Here is a 19951-nt window from a genome sequence, read left to right as displayed (position 1 = left end):
AAAAAAGTTAAAAAAATAAAAAAACTTAAAACGATAGTTAAATGTATGTCACAGTGTTTCACTTTGCAAATTTATACGGCTGGCTTAAGTTATAGCACGACGCTAAGCTCTGTAGCAAAGCTGCACTAAAAGCCATCAAGCTGACACTGACATTGTTCTTGACAAAAAAATATACGTTCCAACGGTATTGCTATTGAATATAATTGCCGTGTTGTAATTGTAGTTGCARGCGCGGCAATCGGTTTTTTGGTGTTCTTGCTGTACAACTTCTTGAAACTCACGGCGTGACAAATGGCGAAACAAGCGCAGAGACCGATTTAGAATAACAAAAATACAAGAAGTCAGCTGCGCTATACAACAAACCGAACAATCGGAGACAAGTCCTTTTTTCCAATTTTTTATTTGTGAAGGTATCTTTACGAAATTTGACACAGTTTATTATCCCAATCATCTCCACAATCTGCGAAGAAATAGTTGCSATCGCACAACTATAGCATATAGCTGTCATACAAACTGAACGATCGTAATGAAGCCCTTGTATGGAAAACTTTTTTATTTGACGAGATATCGGCATGAATTTTGGCACAGATTATTATTCAACCCATGTCTATAATCTCCGAAGAAAKCGTCCATATCGCACCACCATAGCATGTAGCTGCCATATAAACTAACCGTTTAAAATTAAGAAGAAAAAAATCTTTTATACCCCTGTAGGGCATAAAATGTAACGGTGAGGGAGATTATAGCTTCATTGGAACCGTAGTTAACGTCTTCTTTTTTTATATTTTTTTTTTTGTAAGCTCATAGCAGCAGCTGTTGAAATCCAGTGTTGCAACTAATGCGTGCAACTGCGCATTGAGCCGCAGTGCGTAGGCAATTCGGATTACAAGCGTATTAAAAAAACGGGCGGAAAATTATGAAAAAGATAAAATCGTTTCAATCTATCTAATAATTACTGCAGCCGTAAAAAATTTGAAGCGAGGTGAGTTGAAAGCGCTGCTAAATTAGACAGCTTGTGCTAATRAATAAATAATGACGCAGCACGAACTCAAATCAAATGGTTCATCGGCAATTTAGTACTTGTTATAATTGACCATTTACCAATTTTGTAACGTTTACCGGCGCATATGCTAATCAACACACACACAAACATACACAGAAGGAGAAACTGTGGCAGCACCGCCCTCAATCGAAAGCTTTAACACGCAAGAGTAGTCAAGCGCTGCGCATTGCGGCGGCAGAAGAGACTCAAACGCGAAACAAAACAAAAAAAAAACACAAACAACCGACAGAGGATGTACCAGAAAATTTCCGCTRATTATACGACCACCAGCTGACACTGTGACGAGCTAGAACGAAATTTTCCAATTGCAGACCATAGTGAGATAATGGCGCTTAGCGTTGCGCTTGTAAGAGAGTATGTGTTGGTGGGCATGTAATCGATTATTCGCAACAGTTGAGTGATTAGGCATCGGTGCAATGGTAGCACGATCGTTTTATTTGGAAATATACAATAAAAGATTAAAAGTGCTTTTCAAAAGTAAGTTTTTGACACTGAAAGCATAAATTTCAAATCAACTGAAGCTTAACCAACAAGCAGCTGCTTCAAAGCACGCTGACAAAACGAGCTTGGTGAGACACATACATATGTATAAGTTTGTTTTACTATAAATTAGCGTACACAGGAAATATGTTATGGATCATACTGAACAATTTTGCCTTAGGGACTATGGGTCTTGAAAATCGCCGGCTCGAAACCGGTATTGTATCCATAGTCTCTTGAACAAATATGTTCAGAATGATCAGTAGTACTTTAAATAAAGAAATAAATATACTTGTAATTAGCAACGATAGTCTAATCTTTAAGAAATCCAAAATCGGAGCGCTCCGAGAAACAGTGAATTTTCAAACTGGTTGGCAAAGTTTTGGCATGTATAGTATACTGTGAGATGCATTGGAATAATTTTCATCGACTATCTTCAAAATTAAAATTATAGTAAAGCCTATCAAAACATTATCGAAATCTTCAAAAACCCAAATCGATTAAAAAATKTCCAATTTGAAGAAGAAGAAAGGGCTGTTTGAACAATATAATGCATCGTGTTTATACAAAATTATAAAAACAAGGCAAAAAATGCTTGTATTGGGCCYCGAACTGCTATCGCATCTACAATATTCTCTGTAGCTGATCCCCGCGACATTTTCCTATCATGAGACCACTGATAGATTTGGCTTCGTGTYATTTTTTACTTGTTCCGTAAACTGAAATTGCCGCTCCCTAAAAACCGTTTTCAGTCGATCGAAGAGATAAAACAAAAGTCGTTGAAGAAGATGATGGTCATCCCAAACCAAAAAAAAAAAAAAAAAAAAATCAGTTCTTAGTATCTGAAAACTGCTTCATTTGTGAATTTTCTAGCTTCGGAGCAACAGAAGTTAGTATTCTTCGCTCCCTTTCCTTCCTTCCCTTTGGCTACGTGTCCTCGAAATTCAACGAACCCATTCTCAAGCAAACAAATTTCCAAGAACACCACTTAAACAAGAAAGAAATCAAAAAAACAACAGCACTACCGTTATTTAATTGCAGCCATTCAACACCCAAGATGTGCCAAAGAAATATTGATTACACAATTATTAACATTATTAACACCTACCGAMAGGCAGGACTTACAGATTTCATAACGAGGATACACAAGTGTTCGAAAAGTTTAGCAAAGTTTTTGCCAAACTAGCAAACAAAAACAAGCATTAAGTAAAAACTTCAAGTGTAGAAAGCAAATAAAACCGATAACGTGCTACTAACCGACTGGCAACTGAGGAAACAACAAATACAACAGCAACAAGCAGCAAGCAGCAACTAAAAGTGGCATGTAGAAAAACTATTGGCAACACGCAAGAAAACTCTGTGTGAGGGCAAACTTTGAGTGGCTGACGAAACTTTGCAGGAAACRGAAAGAAAAGTAAGGAACAACAACTACAACAATGCGGAGCATTCGAGTATGAGCCAAAGCAAAGAAATCAAAAAGTAGAGAGTCGATGTTGCTGCTGCTGGYTAAGGGAAGGGAGACTGCTGCCGATAGAAAACTAATTACCAACTATTGCTAACTGTGTTATGTGGCAACAACAGCAATAAAGGCGGCAAAAACAATGGCAACGAAATTAAACTATGTGCAACAAACCAAAACTCGAGCAACAACTGCATGAAACAACAAAAATATAAATAAATAAAAACAACAGCAAAAAAAGAAGCAACAACCTCAAAAAACAGTAAGTAACTATAATAACAATAGCAAGTAGGCACAGCAAAGCCGGCAAAATGAGTTACGAAAGTAATAAGTCACGTTATTGGCGTATTGCCACAGCCAAGAGGCAACCAAGTTAGCTGCCGCTGACTGCACAGCAGTTGGAGAGTTGTAGGCTCCGCTAGAAATTAAGCCGCGGCAGCCAGCCAACTGGTAGCCACGGCGGTGCAGGGTTGGTTACAGCAGAGCGCAGGGCGCAAAGAGGACGCGGCGCACGGGGTGGCGCATGCGCAGTAAAGAGCCAAAAAAAAAAAAAAAAAAAAAAAATCACGACGAACGCAACAACAATAAGAAGTGAAGAAAATCAGCATTTTTGCTATTGCTGTTGTTGCAACTCTCGTGTTGTTGTAATTTTTGTTGTTGCTGCAAATCTGAAGCTGTTATTTTTATTGTAGTTACAGCATTGTTTTGGTTGTTGTTGCAACTCTGATGCTGTTATTTTTGTTGTTGTTGCAGCACTACTGTTAATGTTGTTGCTCTTCTAAAGTTGCTGTTGTTATTATTGCTGCTGCATTCGTAAAAAGTAGCTGCATTAATATGAAWTGTTGCAGCAACAGCAACAGCGAACGGTACATGCAATGATCTTGCCACAACATATAATCGCCAGTGTGTGTGTGTGCCTGCTCGCATGTGGCATGAATGGAAAGTGCGRCAATAGCGCAATAATAATAGCGGCAGCAACAATTTAACAAACAACAACAAAAAAYACAACGGTAACAACAAAAACAACAGCAAAAGTAACAACAAACACAAGTACACACATACACACATACACACAGCTTCGAACTCGTACGTGCGGCTTTGATATCGCTATTGCTTTGGCTGCTGCTGCATAAACTTCCTGTTGCCACAGTTGTTATTGTGCTGCTGTTGCATGTTGCCGCTTGCATGGATGCGCCCTAATCTGTGGCAGCGCTTGCGAAAGCAGGCCATTATTTCTATTGTTATGCGCAATGTTTTTTACTCCGTTGTTGTTGCTGCTGTTAACAATTGTTTCGCACTTTTTACACTRTTTCTACGCCGAGTGTGTAGTTGTTGTGTGTGTGTGTGGCAAAACTTAACTTATTTAATAACCGCAAATAAATGAACAAAGTTTATACTTAAGCGCCGTCGACGAGCGCGGCCTCCAACGGTTTGGGGTTTGAGCAACAACCWTCCGCTGGCGGTGCTGTGGARGAAGCCTGCCGCGTGGAATGAAAGAGGAAGTGTTGTTGCGCTCGCAGTGGTCGCATTTGGGTTTGTGGCAATATTGAGACAGGAAAAGGCCATAAATGGTACAATGCCAGCAATTGAATTGATTCGAACGTCGCGTCAACTTGTATATGTGCTTGTGTGTATGTATAAGTTTGGCATAAACTATAACAGCCGCGTCATTATGTACAGATTTATGTACAACGGTCTARTGCGTTGCGTCATTGTTATTGTTGTTACTGCAGTAAAGCTATTAAGTCATAGTCGATGTCATAAGGCCACGAACTCGGAAAGACCAAGAATGCGAAAATAATGCCACAAAGTTAAAGAAAAATTTTGTATTGTTTTCCCAGTAGAGAGCTTCGAAGAGCTCATTTATATGGAAAAATCTTATTCGATGTTTACGATTTCATAAATCAGTTGAGAATTACGTGGCATGATTGCCTAACGAATAAAACTAGTATATATAGTCACAACAGCAGAGATTTCTGCAAATTTTACAGGAAGCTGAAAATGGAGTTAAAATGCGATTTATTACTGTTMACATCGAAGAGTTTCGGCTACGAGGTCTGACCGGAGACTTAATTCTAACACCAGGAGCTCTTGGAGTTCGCTTCAATCTGCTCATGCGGACTCTCCCCTTGGAGAGTATTGTGGTCGTTGAGGTTAAAACCCAAATTTGTCAGTTGAATTTGGCGTTGCATTGCAATCGCGTGCCAGGTCCAAAGTACGGCAGATGTTTTAGAGGGCCTTTGAAACCCACAACGGTGGTTAGTRTGTTCATTCAACACTGCCAATTGGTACTGAAAATGCCAGACATTTTCAGAGTTCTACTCAAAACATTGATTTGGTCTGCAGTACCTTTGCGCGCAGGAGGTAAGGCTATCGTCAGCAGGTATCCACGTTAAACACACCGAACTTTGTCCACATCGAAGTTCAGGCAACAGTATTGAGTTCCTAGTAGCGATTCCAAAACACGTACTACACGTATTCAACGTACTTTGAAGAGGTAAAATGTTCTCACATCCCGTTAGGTTAGATTAGATAACTGATMCCCCAGCATTGCAGAGGGAACACACTTAGACTGTTATAGTCCTAGTGGACCTTACTGACAATAAAGTGTTCCCTCGACCCTCGATCTTCTATCMGTTCATATTCCATAGTTATTGGGACTGAAGTACCTGTCCTAGCAAGCTCATCAGCATTACAGYTTCTGGCAATACCGCTGTGGCCAGACACTCAAACTAATCTAATCCGCTTTGAGTGGACAATAGTCCCACTTGTATCGCTAGAGACGCTTTTCCGTTGTGATACCCAGAACTTTAACTTATGGATCAAAAAGACCGTCGCATATCGAGAAAGCGCCAAGCAAAGCAAATTTATTGAGGCGACTAATATAAATTCCAAGCCAATTYGCCGGGTTCGYAGAAATCACCAAGCAATCGGTAGMATTCCCTAMAARGTCTAGCAAAAGGTGGAAGGCAGAGAAGAGAGTACCTATATGTTTCCACCTGATTTTCCTTCCTGCAACTTTGACAACACGGGTCCTCCAATATCTATAGCCTCAACGCGTGAGTTAAAATGGGACAKTGTRCAGTTAGGACGCCTATCATTGCGGCAATGTGAGCTTTGTTAAGAGCTAGCAGATCAATGGAAGTTTTAAGTTCCACTCTAGTCCAGAAGGCTTTCGCAATCCCATAAGTGCGCGTTGCTGAACAATGCTTGCTGAGCTCACGCGAAGCCTATAGAACTAGTAGACGTGTGCAGGAAAACAGGGAAAACCCTTTGCTCATCCTCATTCTGTTGGAATTGTCTTACAAGCTCAATTTCTGAMAGTATCAGTGAGGCCTAGTACGGTTTGCAGTTCAACACTGGGGTTCAAGGAATTATTGGAATTATACATTTAAAGGGTCTCATAAAATTAACGAAATCTTGGAATTATATTATATCGCAAAATAAACGCTATATAAGAATTACACAGTATAGGGTGTCAAAAAATTTACATTTGCCGCAAATTTGGGTATTTAGCTCAGATTTCGGATCTACGTAGTTTGCTAATAATTTTCAATGCCATCTTTACAGTAAACAACCATTTCTAGTTTGTCAAAGTCTTGAGCTAGCACTCATGTGAATACGTCAAAAAATTGAGGAAGTTATAACCGTTAAAATGAGCTTAATGGCCAAACATAAATTATAGTTTTTGGTAATTTGCTCGAAACGTAAAATGAGCCATACTTGTAGTTTGTCTTATTGCCTGAATATACTATATACTAAGTATAGTTCTAAATCCATTAAGACACTACAAATGCAGCAATGTTAACGTTTTTAGTTTGTGCTTCGAACTGTGCTGCTGCTTGTTGTAGAGCAATACATAGAAGAGTCATTTATCTAATGAGGCAGAGAACAAAATACGAGTCCACATACAAAGACGCGCTGAAGATGGCGCGATTTGTAGAAAAAAATTAGCATTGGAAACAAGATGAGCATAAAAAATTTTAACCTAGCTTGTTACAACAACTACTACAAAGCAAAACAAGTAAGATTTCGCTACTGTGCGGCGGTAATTGGCAACAAAACAGGTTCGAACCATAGCGACGGTGATTTAAGCCACAAAAAGGTCGACTCGTCTAACTGGAATTTAAAATGAACTAAGAGAACAGTTAACAAAAAAAGAGCAAATAAGAAGAAATTAGCAAACGAAAAATGCTAAATCAACAGAGAGCCTTCAAGTGGCCCGCGGCAACTGCGGAGTGACGCTGTCGTCGGTAGTAAACCATAAAAGTGGGCAATTGCAATTACAATTAAAATTAGCAACAAACCGTAAGCAAATGAGCCGCGAGACAACAACATAAAAACGCTGAAATAATAACTATTGGCTTAATGGGTGACTAGGTGAGACTTGGAAAGTGGACAGYGGTAACAACAACGCCGCTGACCAATTGCACTTGACAAACGCTTGCCGCTTTGCCAGACTTGTTGGTGGCAAGTATGATGGTTGACAGTAACAACCACGCGGCAGTAAAGTAGCAAAAAGCGCAAGTCAAGTGTCATTGCCGAGGTGAGTAAATTTAAGAGTAAAATATTTGAAAAAAAAAAATAATGCTAAAAGGATGACAACCACACACAAGTCGCTGGCAAGGCAAACAGCAAACAATTGCTAACAAATGAGTAATCAACCACAAAAGATGTGCCTGAGCACAGCAGATGGCAGCAGCGCGACCGCAGGAAGCACAAAAACAAGCAGACAATAACAATAAGCCGGCGCATATAGCCTCGAGACCAACAACAATGGAGGGTTGTAGCAAAAAATGGCACAAAGAAACATAAGTCATAAACGCATAAGACTTAAAGTGTCTTTAAAAAATGAGTGAAGAACAAGCAGCAACAACAAAAAATGGTTTAAGAATGCCAATAGTAATGACAGAAAATATTTGCAAAAATAATAATAAATGAATATCATTTAAAAATGAGCTATTTTAGATTTAAAAAAAAGCATAYTAAATAAATTACTGTGGCGAGTTGGCCACACGTACCACCTGTTCGGACAGCCTTGAGGCGGTTCAAGCACCCTGTTTCACAAGAAGTGCGCATAGCAGCATTGCGCCACTTGTAATTAGACCCAGCCAAAGTAAATGAAGCACAAAGTAAGTAATAAAAAATTACAAAAAAAAAAAAAATTTAAAAAAATGCTAACTTAGCTTGCATTGCAGCTTTAATACCCTTCACAAATCAAGAAGTTTCAAGTTTCTATGGCCTGTCTCTTATACACATCTAGATGTGTATAAGAGACAGCCGTTGCTTTGCACAGAAATGCATACCAAATTTCGTGTAGATAGCTCGTCAAATGAAAAAGTTTTTCATACTAGGACTTGATTTTGAACGCTCAGTTTGTATGGTAGTCATTTGTTATGGCAGACCGATCAGTAAGATTTCTTCGTAGATTGTACCACTGTCTTAGGCAATAATTTATCCCAAATATCGTGAAGATATCTCGTCAAGTAAAAAAGTTTTCCATACAAGCACTTGATTTCGATCGTTCAGTTTGTATGGCAGCTATATGCTATAGTCGTGCGATCTTAACAATTTTCGGCGATATTGTACCGTTGCTTTAGACAGTAATGCATACCAAATTTCGGAAAGATATCTCATCAAATGAAAAAGTTTTCATACTAGGACTTGATTTTGAACGTTCAGCTTTTATGTCAACCATATGCTATGTATAGTGGTGGTCCGATCAATACGATTTCTTCGTACAGGATACTGCTGCCTTGGCCAGTAATACGTGCTAAATTACGTGAACATATCTTGTCAAATAAAAGAAAAATTAACTTATTATGCCCCATTCAGGGCATAAAACCAAAAAAAAAAATTCAAACAGTAATAACAAAAGAGCAGCAATAAACAAAAAGCGGGCACTTGAACATGAGCAACTCGTAGTACTTGYTATTTATTTTTTTAATTCATTATTATTTTTGCTACTCCAATACGCCTGCACAGTCAGCTGAAAGCGCGATGCATAAMAATAATCAGCAGCATCAGCTGCAGCAACGCCATTAGCCCGTCAGCGCGGCAGCACTTTGGGGGCAGTCAACTTTAATTGAATTACCAGGCCGCCGCTAGGTGCGGTTGCCACACAATTGCCCACACACACACACGCSCCYATTGACCGCTTTAAAGCGCGCACATGTGTTTGTTGGTGCGTGTGCACSTAGTTGCCACATTGTAAGTATGTGGTTCAATGCCTTGACTTTGCAATTTAAGCGCAGTTAAAAGTTCAAAGCAACGTTAAATGAATGAATGAATGAACTCTCGCATTACAGCTGTCACAAGAGTGAGTATAACGGTGTCTGCGTTGACGCGTCGCTCTGCTCATTTGCCATTGAGGTGGACAAATGATGCTGCAACACACAGCCAGCCGTTTGATAATTTATTCAACTACATTCTTAACTGTCAAAATATGCGACGACGAAAATAACGGCGTCGAGTGCAGGTCAAGAAAACTGGAGACAAAAGTTGATGAGCTCAACTGAAATATGATGCAATACTCTTGAAGCGCTTTGAAGCACGTACAGAGCGGCGATGACGCTGAGTGTTTTGTGAAAACTGAATATGTAACTGCTTTTTTAGAATTCTTGTAATGCAAGCCGTCGACTTGGCAAAGCAGGAATTTCGGACAAGTGTTGRGAAGCTTTTAAAAATCTTATTTGGAAAATAAGAAGAAAAAACGTAAAGTTCGGTTGCACCAAAGTTATAATGACCTTCACAAAAAAGTTTTCATACAAAAATTTGCCTTTGTTCGATCAATTTACGTGACAGCTGTATGCAATAGTGGTCCGATATGAACAATTTCTTCGRACAAGAAACTTCTGTTTTGGACAATAATTTGTTCCAAATTTTGTGAAGATATCTAGTCAAATAAAAAAGTTTCCCCTACAAGAACCTGATTTTCATTGTTCAGTTTGTTTAGCAGCTATATGTTATAGTGGTCCGTTATCGGCGGTTACGACACATGAGCAGGGTTTTATATAGGTAAAGGCGACTGCAAAGTTTTATATCAATATCTCGAAAGCTGAGGAACAGACAGACAGACAAGACAAAATCGATCCAGCTCGTAACGCCAAGCTGGAGTCGCTCGCGTTTTCGTCTGGGTAGTATAAACTTCGTGGTAAACTTAATGGAGCYTGTTCAGGCTAAAGTAAGTGCTGTAGAGTTGAGAAATTAAATTCAGACGCATGTAAAACTCTGATGATGATCATGGGTACATGAGTCCAAATATGCCCAACTTTTTTCTACAATAGAGTCCATAGAGACTGTAAAAAACTGAAGGGCCGAAGGATTGATAAAGACGACCGAGTCTATAAACACATAATGGTTAGCTCAGTTCATGACAGAAAGATATAGAGTCCGAGGACCTTGCRGCGCTACCTCAACCAGATCTACAACTTCAAACTATATTCAAATAATGTCAGTTATTAAAATATCGCGGAAGACGACAAATCTGAAAACATCTTTCAGCCAAGGTCATGCAAAACCGCCAGCTAATCAGTATAAGCCTGAATTTTGGCTCCACTGTATATAAGGTCCTACAAAGCCCTCCAAAAGCAAAAGTTTTGAATATTGAATACAAAGGTCGGAAATTCGTTCTCAGAATAAATGAAATCAGTCATTTATATACTCTTCCGTATGCTCTTAAGAACCTAAAAAACTAAGATTTGGGGCGAAAAATCAGAAGTACGCGTCTAGAATCGGTAGAATCGAAAAAAGAACCGTATATTCATTACTCACACTTTCTTCAAATTATCTCAGTTTCTAAAGTCGGGTTGCAGAGTATAAATTTGATGGGTTTCTTTTAGAAAAGCTGCTGAAAAGGCTGCCAGCTAATCAATATAAACACGGCACTTGGCTACACTGTATATAATGTTCTATGAAGTCCTCGCAAAGCAGACGTTTTGAGCACTGATTGACAAACTTATTAAAATGACTGAAGGTACCGCATAGTATTTAATTACAAGAACTTAAAAATTTAAATAAAAATAATTTGTAAAAACTTACGCAACAAGTCCGCCGAGAAAGGCGACGGGACCGCCGCCGATGAGCCGTATCTTCCGATGGCATGAATCGAACAGTGAGGTTCGCGTCGGTGCCTGTGTTGTTGGCGACATAGTAACGACCGAAGTGGCCGACGCTACGCTGGACGCGTTCGAATTGGTGCTGGAKATCGCTGTGCTCTGTGTGCTGCAGCTGATATTGCTCGCGTTGCCAACACTGGCCGCCGAAGCAGAAGCGGTAAGCGGCGTTGCGGAGAAGGCCGAATGATTTGACGAAGCCGTCGAGGATGCGTTCGATGATGACGACGATGATTTCACCAGCGCTGTGCCGTTGCCGTGYGTCAACGTAGCGATTTCCGTCTTCAAATAGTTATTATTGTTGTTGTTATTGTGTTGGTTGCCGCAGCAAAAGTGATAGTTGTTGCTGCTGCTACTGTCAGCTGACTGGTCGAACTGTTGGCCCTGCAMTGTAKCGGCAGCGACCGTTGCTGGCGCATAAACGTGTTCCACCACAGCGTTGGCGATCAGACCGTTCGTCTTTGTGCGTGTGCTCGTTGAATTGTTTGTTGTTGTTGTTTTCGATTTTTTGATACGCTTAAACGAAATAAACGGTGTCGACGACAAGAGGCTGCGTGCGGCCGAAATCGGTGTGCTAGCCGYCGGTGCTGTGCTTGTAGTTGTTGTTGCGTTCGCTAAGTGCTCTTTCGCAGCCGAGGATGATGATGTGGTGATTTTCATGCCCTTCGCTTGAAATCGATAGCCAGTGGTTTGTTTGTGTTGCTCTTGTTGTTGTTGCCGATCATTAAAGAATTTGTTAGACGTTTGCTTTTGCTGTTGTTGTTGTTGGTGATATTGCACCGCAGTTGCCGCTGCGGCTGCTGCCGCCGCACAGCTGCTCGCCTTCACACCGACGGCTGAAGAGCCGTTTGCCGCGCCAGTGCCGTTGGTAGCCGCGCCGACGTGGAACTTCTGTAGCAATGGACTCGTCGTATTYGTACTCAGTTCCACGATGTGTGTGGGCGTTCTCAACATAATTTCGAAGGTTTAGTGGCACCTCGCCAAGAGGTTAGTTCAAGTTGGTTTTGGTTTCGGTTTGGTTTGGCTGTTGGAGTTTCAAGTTCTTAAGAGGATCACAAGGCTTGTGTAGCCGGTGCGASGGTCAACGTAAGGGAAACTCGCTCGTTCAATAATTGCTGCTTCGCTTTTATAATGTGTTTCGTTGTTATTGTTATTATTTCACTTTACTGCGCACTTTTGTTTGATTTGCTGACGAATGTTTACTTTGTTGCGCATTTTTCTTTCACAACTTATTTTCTTCTTTACTTTTGTTATTAATTATTTTTGGTGTGGTCTTTATTGCTGTTTTGCTTACATACGTGTGCTTGTTGTTGTTGGTTTATTTAACAGCATAATTGGTATTTCTCCCACTATATTATTATASTTCGTTTGGCGTATGTTTCTTGGAAATCTCTCAGAAATTTCCAAAACAAAATAAAACACTAAAGTGGAAAAATTTACGAAAAATTAGTTTGTGAGCCACCAGCCAACGTCTGGGTCAACAAATCAACGCATTCGTGTTGAATTGCCGAGCCAAGCGTTTGCTAGGTCATTCAAGCCATCAGTCTTTCAATCAAACAGTCATGAATGCAATGACCTCAACACTTCCTTCCGCAGAMCGGGCATTGACCAAGCGCAATACTGGAGGTCAGCTAAGCAATAATTATACTAATTTCATTATTTATGTTTCGTATTTTGATTTATTTGTATGTGCCATTGTACCCTGCATAGCCTTGCGTTATTTTATGGTCCAAAGCGTGTGACTCTTTATGCTTTTTGTGGTACACTAGGTACCGAGYATTTGTTTTAATGTGGTATTTACGCATATCATTAGCACTAACTGCGGTTAATTTGTATTAAACACATACATACGAAGACTCAGAACCATACCACTCACTTGTAACGAAATCACACACAAAACAATTATAAGAAGTAGAATAAATTTGGTAAAACGCAAAAGTTGAACTGCGAAATCACGAAAKCTGAGCTTTGTGAGAAAATCACAAGTTAAACAAATAAAAATCTCAACATACAAATATGTGAATTCGACTATGATGAGCTTCCAAAAATGATTTTGGTCGACTGAAAGCTCAATTAAAAGCTTTCGACAGCTTTTTGAAACCATGAATAGATGCTTCGTACTCAATAAAGAAAGAAATCTAAGCGTGAAAAAAAATTTTGTGTGGACTTAAAGCTTTCGAAAGCTTTTTCTAACCATTATTAGATTTTCGTGCATATATGAAAATTTGGAGCTCAACATTCGAAAATTCAATGAAGAAGAATATATCATGAGATGAAAACACGAAAGCTTCCAAAAACCGCCATAATGCGAGATGGAAACACAAAAGCTTTGGACTGGATAAATATATCGACAGAATGTATGATACCCAATATGGTTTTGGTCGACTGAAAACTCAATTAAAAGCTTTCCAGAGCTTTTCTTTTGTAATGTATGGATTTTCGCGCATATGTTAAAAGTGAAAATACGAGAAAGAAAGCTTGAAGCTCATAACATGCTGTAGAGAAAAAAATAATAAGGTGAAAGCCCAAAAGCTTCTGAAAACTTTTACGATTTCTCTTGAATACTGATTTTCAATGAACTCAATAAATATATAACTATTATGTATTTGTGCATCAGAATCTAAAACTTTGATGAACTGACTGAAAACTCWATTTAGAGCTTTCGAAAGCTTTTTCTAACTTTGAGTGAATTTTTATTGACGAATATGCTAATTATAACTGAAAATTTGGAGCTTAATACGGTGAAAGTTCAAATGCTTTTAGAGCGTTTGAAAGCTTTTATAAAATTTGAGTGAACTTTGAATTGACGAAAATGTTAATTTGAAGCTCAATGTTCGATAATTTGATGTAGATGTAAAAAATAATATGGTGAAAGCGCAAAAGTTTCCAAAAACCGATGCGATTTATTAAGGCTATTAGCTACAGCGTACTTTAGAAATATTTAACTATAATTTCAAGGTAAAAAAAAATAAAGAGTCATTTAATCAAGGTTTTCTTCGCTCTAAATGGAATGCATACCAATTTACCGTGGTTTTATCGTTGAAACCACATTGAAAGCTTAAAGCTTTGTAACAGTTTGATAAAATATAGGAAACAAAAAAATTTTAAAAAATTAGTACAAAATAATATTTCAAATGAAACCACATCCGATTCCGCCTCAGAACTGTACTCGCTTGTTGCCTACCGAGCGTGAGATWTTTGTTGTTAAATTATGAAAAATAAAACGTTTTTCCCCAATTGTTATTATTACTTTCATATTTAGTTGAGTTTTTGGGCAGCAACAAGTTATGCTTTTTTTCGTGTTTTTATATACATACATATGTATATATATATATTTCTTTTTTTTGGTGGCGATTACGCAAACTACATAAATATATGAGCAGCACGCAAAGACAAACCGGAACCAAACTGAAACCTAAGGGACTTTATGACTAAGCCACTAATGAGCCAGCCACATGTGTTGCTCAGCGACTCGKTAACTTTTTCTAGTTATTTTTTTTGTTGTTGTTTTTTTTTTTTTTTACTTAAACGTTGAACACGTTCGATCGCACCACTTTGATTTATGTGTGACCATTTGAACGCAATCAGACACATTCGCACGAAATTAACGTCACATTAAATCGCACCATATTGGGGAAATTGATTAGCATTAAACATACGAAATRGGTGATTTCGCGCAGCTGTCGCCCGACTTGCATTAGCGATCGCTCCCCTTATGGGTGGGATGGTATTATGGAAATTTTCGCGTATTACAACAACGAACTTGATTAAAAAAAACAAAAATGTGTGAAAACCACTGCGAGCAATAGTAAAAAGCAAAGCAAACTAAAACACATATTTAAGCGCGAGCGCGTAAAACCGTTGTGGAACAGCTGTTGCTCGATCTCTGACCAACMTCGCGCTATCAGCAGCGGCGGCGTAGCGGCGACCTCGACGTCGCACAAATATTTGCGGTCGGTTCGAGCTGCTGATAAGCATAAGCCCGGCTATGCGCTTACTGCCACATATCTTGTATGTGTGTGTATATAGAATATCGGTGTACTTTTCACGCTTAATCTTTAAACCGAATAGTGCTCGCCTGATTTGTTGCGTTTGCTTTTGTTTTWGTCTTAAAAGTGATACGAGTTAAWAAGTGTAAGATTACATACGGACTACATGTGTAAGCGCTGGAGCACACACATGCATCGAASCTACGTGCGACAATGGACAGCGGCCGTCTGTCCGAGAACTGACTGACGCATCAACTTCGCATGCGAAACCGTAGACGCGCGTAGACAAGCGGCGACGCCGCTGGCACATACGGACACGGCCGCAGAGCTGATAAAGGGCCTTGAAGTCGCCTCGCCGTGCCAGCCGAAAACAACAAAACTCACAAACAGACGATTGTGTATGGTATAGATAAAGTAAGCTGAACTTTCAAGGCGAAGTAAGCAGTAAATACTCTACTTACTTACTACAATGTAATTATAGTGTATTTACTTAGAGGTCACTTTATCAGCGGCTATGGAAATATTAAGCCTCGAAATTAGAACAATGACGTACCACAAATGGGCAGTTACTAATTTATACACTCAGTGATTCACATCATTAAGTCAGCGTCGCCTTCACTGTGAGGAGACAAGGTATAAATGTTTCTGGTATTTTAGTGTCAATGGCTTGGAGGCAACTAATACAGTTAATTATATATGTATGTATGTACATTGTTACGAATCAGTGCCTTACTTAGAGTGCCTTAAATTTTAATCATTCAAAATTAGCATTACTCGATTTTTATCTGACCTTTCGGCAAAAGTTATGTTATGTTATGCCGGTAAAGTTATGTTAAAAAAAGAAAGCCGAAATGTAGGTATCAAATTTCGTTCCCTTTCAAGGGTTTCATGTAATTCTCACTAGGCTAATGAATACTAGTTTACATATGGGTAGAAGGGCTTGAGAAGTTAGAAAAAAAACGTTCCGTGGATAATTAGATACGTGGATACGAGTTCAGAAACTCCACGAGGTTATAGGCTCGGAAAAGGATCAGTAATTGTAATACCTACGGGTGGTCCAAGTACAAGAACTGAAATCGAGGGACCTTCCCAAGCTACGGCACTTTACTTTATGGGCTTTTAAAAAGCTCCAAGAAGATCTGATGTTTTCAAGCGAAATTTTTTTCAGCGACAAGGCCCATTTCTGGGACAAAGAGCAACCTGAAGTGATTCAAAATCTGTCATTTCATCCAGAAAAAGCAACGTAACTGTAATATCTTTAAATATTGTCTGAAAAAGTAGCTTCGCAAGCAAAAGAGYTCATAAAATTCATGCCAACACATATGTAAGCTCTCTCAAGCAAATACAGCTGTCAGATTTCTAGACGGCAGAAGTTGTATCATTTCATTACTAAGGAGAGCACGCAGAAGACATATGCGCTGTAATAATATAAAAAATTTGGCAAAATTCGCAACGCGACGATAATGATAAATCTAACAAATAAGCTCGAAGCTCAACTTACAAGCTTTTGAGAGCTTTTTTTTCAACGGTGAATAAATATTCGTGTATATTTTTGTGACGAGTGTGATGATTCTAACAAATAAGCTGAAAGCTCAACTTAAAACTTTCGATAGCTTTTTTCCAAAAGTATTTCATCACTTGCATATACTTTAGTGACGAAAATGACAATTCTAACAAGTAAGCTGAAAGCTATATATAAAGCTTTTGAGAGCTTTTTTCCAACGGTGAAAGAATTTTCGTGTATATTTTAGTGACGATAATGATAAATCTAACAAATAAGCTCGAAGCTCAACTTACAAGCTTTTGAGAGCTTTTTTTTCAACGGTGAATAAATATTCGTGTATATTTTTGTGACGAGTGTGATGATTCTAACAAATAAGCTGAAAGCTCAACTTAAAACTTTCGATAGCTTTTTTCCAAAAGTATTTCATCACTTGCATATACTTTAGTGACGAAAATGACAATTCTAACAGATAAATGGATGTAGATGAAAAAAACAAAAAAATTACAGGACGAAAGCACAAAAGCTTTGTAGAAACCTATGCGATTTCTAGCGATATCAAGCTATTTTAGAAGCAAAAAGCTATAATATGCATTGTATGATAAACATTGTAAAATAAAAAAATGATACTTTGTCTAAGCATTTGCCCTAGTTTTATGGATGAAACAACATTGAGAGCTTAAAGCTTTGCAATAATTTGTACTGTGGTACTGAAAATATTAGTTTTCGCGAAGAGAAATGTCAAATCGAAGACAACCACTGTTAAACAATTTTGATCACCACTTTCATGCAGAATTTGTTCGAATTTTGTTTTTTTTTTTTTTAAGAATTTTTCACACTACTCACATCAAAGAACGACGAGTAATGTACACAAGTCGTTATGGCCTAAACATTTTCGTGCTTAATTTGCCTTTCTTACTTTGATATACCCATAAAATTCACAAAAATCACAGAAATCACACCATTTCTCCACTGCAGCTATGACTCAAACCGAAATACTATGAAATAAATAATGAGCATAATAATTATTGCATTAYACAAATGTGTCGTGCAAAMACAACGATTACGAGCGCGATGAGTCGCATGCCTGYGCTGTCGATGCGCCAATGGCAGTCACGAACAAAAGCAGGCAAAACCAATACGCGTGAAGGCAGCGGTAGCCGCAGCAAGCCGCGTGACTGCTGATTCGGAGCTAAGCCGGGCAAACAGCGCACGACTCTCCTTGCTAGGCATTTTAGATTAATTTGAATTGAAAAGTTGCACAACCTTCAAAGAATCTTAGCAACAAAGTGCAGCAAAGTAATAATACAAAATGCAAGAGCATAGAATGGAGGTCGAATTTTAGTGTAGTGGCGCGGAGAAAGTATTTGTACGGGCAGCGGAAAGAGGGCATGCTCAAACCTACAGAGAGAGTTACACATGTATTCGTTGGTTGGTTGGTTATGTGCGGCAAAGTTCAAGTGCAAGTGGAATTTTCTATTAGTAGACATACAAGTTCCATGGTTAGATATTTTTGGCAAAGTTTCAAGAAAAAATTAAAAGAAAATATAATCGAAGGCAAAAGAAAAATAATCAAATAAAGCACATGAAAGTGTTGCGGCACAGCAGCTGGCGCTGCGTTGTGGCTGCAGCTTGCAGGTACGAGAATAATTTGGCTATAATGTAAACTAACGGCATGCGCGTTATATACTATTGTGGTATGTACGTGTATACATGTATGTACAATATGTAGTATACAGAGAAGCGCAGTATTCTCCGCCGGCGCGTGCTTTTAAAGCGAATAAAAATGTTGGCGTTGCAATTGAAACAGCGGAAAACGCTTGCAACTCTATGTATATATGCATACATACATATGTACGTACRTATAAAACTATATATGTGTGCATATATGTATAATTAACTATGTATTTGTCTATATATGCGCAATTCTATATTATATTTAATACTCGTTCGTACCGCGTTTTGCTCAATTATAGCGGCTGTTCGTTTATACCGCAACCGCACGCGCACTTAAGCACAACAACACACCTGAGTTTGTAGACACGGTCTGCAATTGGTGTTTGTGCTAATTGTGCGCMTAAGAATAAACAAATATTTATTTATTTATCTGCTAATGGCTTTGGCGTAAGCGTTTCCTGTGCGCAAATATTATTTAAGTGTTGCAAGTTTATTTTTAAATTTCTCTAGTATTTATTTTCATTAGTTTTTTGTGTTGTAGCGGTATACAAAAATAAAAACAAAATCATTAACTTCGGTTGCAATGAAACAGTAATACCCTTCACGAAAACAAAAGATTTCAAACAAGCACTTGAATTTGATCGGTTCATTTGTATGGCAGCTATATGATATAGTCGTTCGATCTGTTTTGGGATATTGTAGTGTTGGCTTTGAAAATAATCTGTGAAAATTTTCGTGAAGTTATCTCGTCAAATAAAAACRTTTTTCAYAARAKRAATACACTTTTAACACTCAGTTTGTATGGCAGCTATATGGTCCGCAGTGGTCCGATCTGGAAAATTTCTCCATATATTGTAGCATCGACTTAAGAAAAAAAAACGTGCCAAATTTCGTGGGGATATCTGCTGAAGGARAAAAGTTTTTCATACAAGGCAGCGATTTTGATGGTTTAGTTTGTAGGGCAGCTATATGCTGTAGTGAGCCGATATAGGCGTTCCGACATAAGAGCAGCCTTTTAGAGAGAAATGAATGTGTGCGAAATTTCAGAGTGGTATCTCAAAAACTGAGGGACTGGTTCGCGTATATACGGACAGAGTAGCAGACATGGTTAAATCGACTCAGCGCGTCATGYTGATAATTTATATATATTTTATAAGGTCTCAGATGTTTCCTGCTTGCTGTTACAAACTGCGCACCGAACTTAATAAACCTTATGTAGGGTATATTAACTAAGTAATGCTTCAGCTAACTGTCTAATCGCTACTTGGTACGCTTCTCCCTACTAGTGGATTGAGCAAAAACCTTTTCGAAAATCAGTTTGAGTAGAAAAGCAAACACTCCACTACGCATAAAAATAAATGAAGAAAGAAGAATCAGCAGCGTATGCAAAAGTCAAACCATATGCGCATAACATATGTTTCCAAGATGAATATCGCTGATTGTTGGCGGTGCCGAGCAGGCTTAATTAGCTGTGACAAATGTGCCGCAAAACACAAAGCGCCGTACTGTTTCCGCGGGATGACGCGGCAAATCCCGATAAATCTAAGCCAAAGTCTTTGTTTAATTACACCGTGAGCATTCTTAAGCGATACGCTTGTGCACATTATGTGTTATTATCTAACTGTCTACACGGAAAAAATAGTTAAAAGCACAACAAAAAAAAAAAAA

The 19951-nt window shown here is 38.7% G+C and overlaps 1 protein-coding gene across 2 annotated transcripts in view; it reads right to left on the bottom strand.

Annotated features, from left to right (window-relative positions):
• The window catches only part of LOC108973426 (MOB kinase activator-like 2), a 91227-nt gene that overhangs the window by 41311 nt on the left and 29965 nt on the right, over positions 1-19951 (bottom strand). For both annotated transcript variants that reach the window (XM_018940683.1, XM_018940684.1), the window contains exon 2: positions 11043-12537. In XM_018940683.1, coding sequence (XP_018796228.1) covers positions 11043-12070 — 1028 coding nt within the window. In that variant the 5' untranslated portion in view covers positions 12071-12537. The remainder of the gene's footprint in view (positions 1-11042; positions 12538-19951) is intronic.

This window comes from Bactrocera latifrons, unplaced genomic scaffold (assembly GCF_001853355.1).
Source record: "Bactrocera latifrons isolate USDA-ARS-PBARC rearing strain unplaced genomic scaffold, ASM185335v1 scaffold_479, whole genome shotgun sequence".
Taxonomy (NCBI): Eukaryota; Metazoa; Arthropoda; class Insecta; order Diptera; family Tephritidae; genus Bactrocera; species Bactrocera latifrons.
This window is presented reverse-complemented; position numbering and strand designations above follow the sequence as displayed.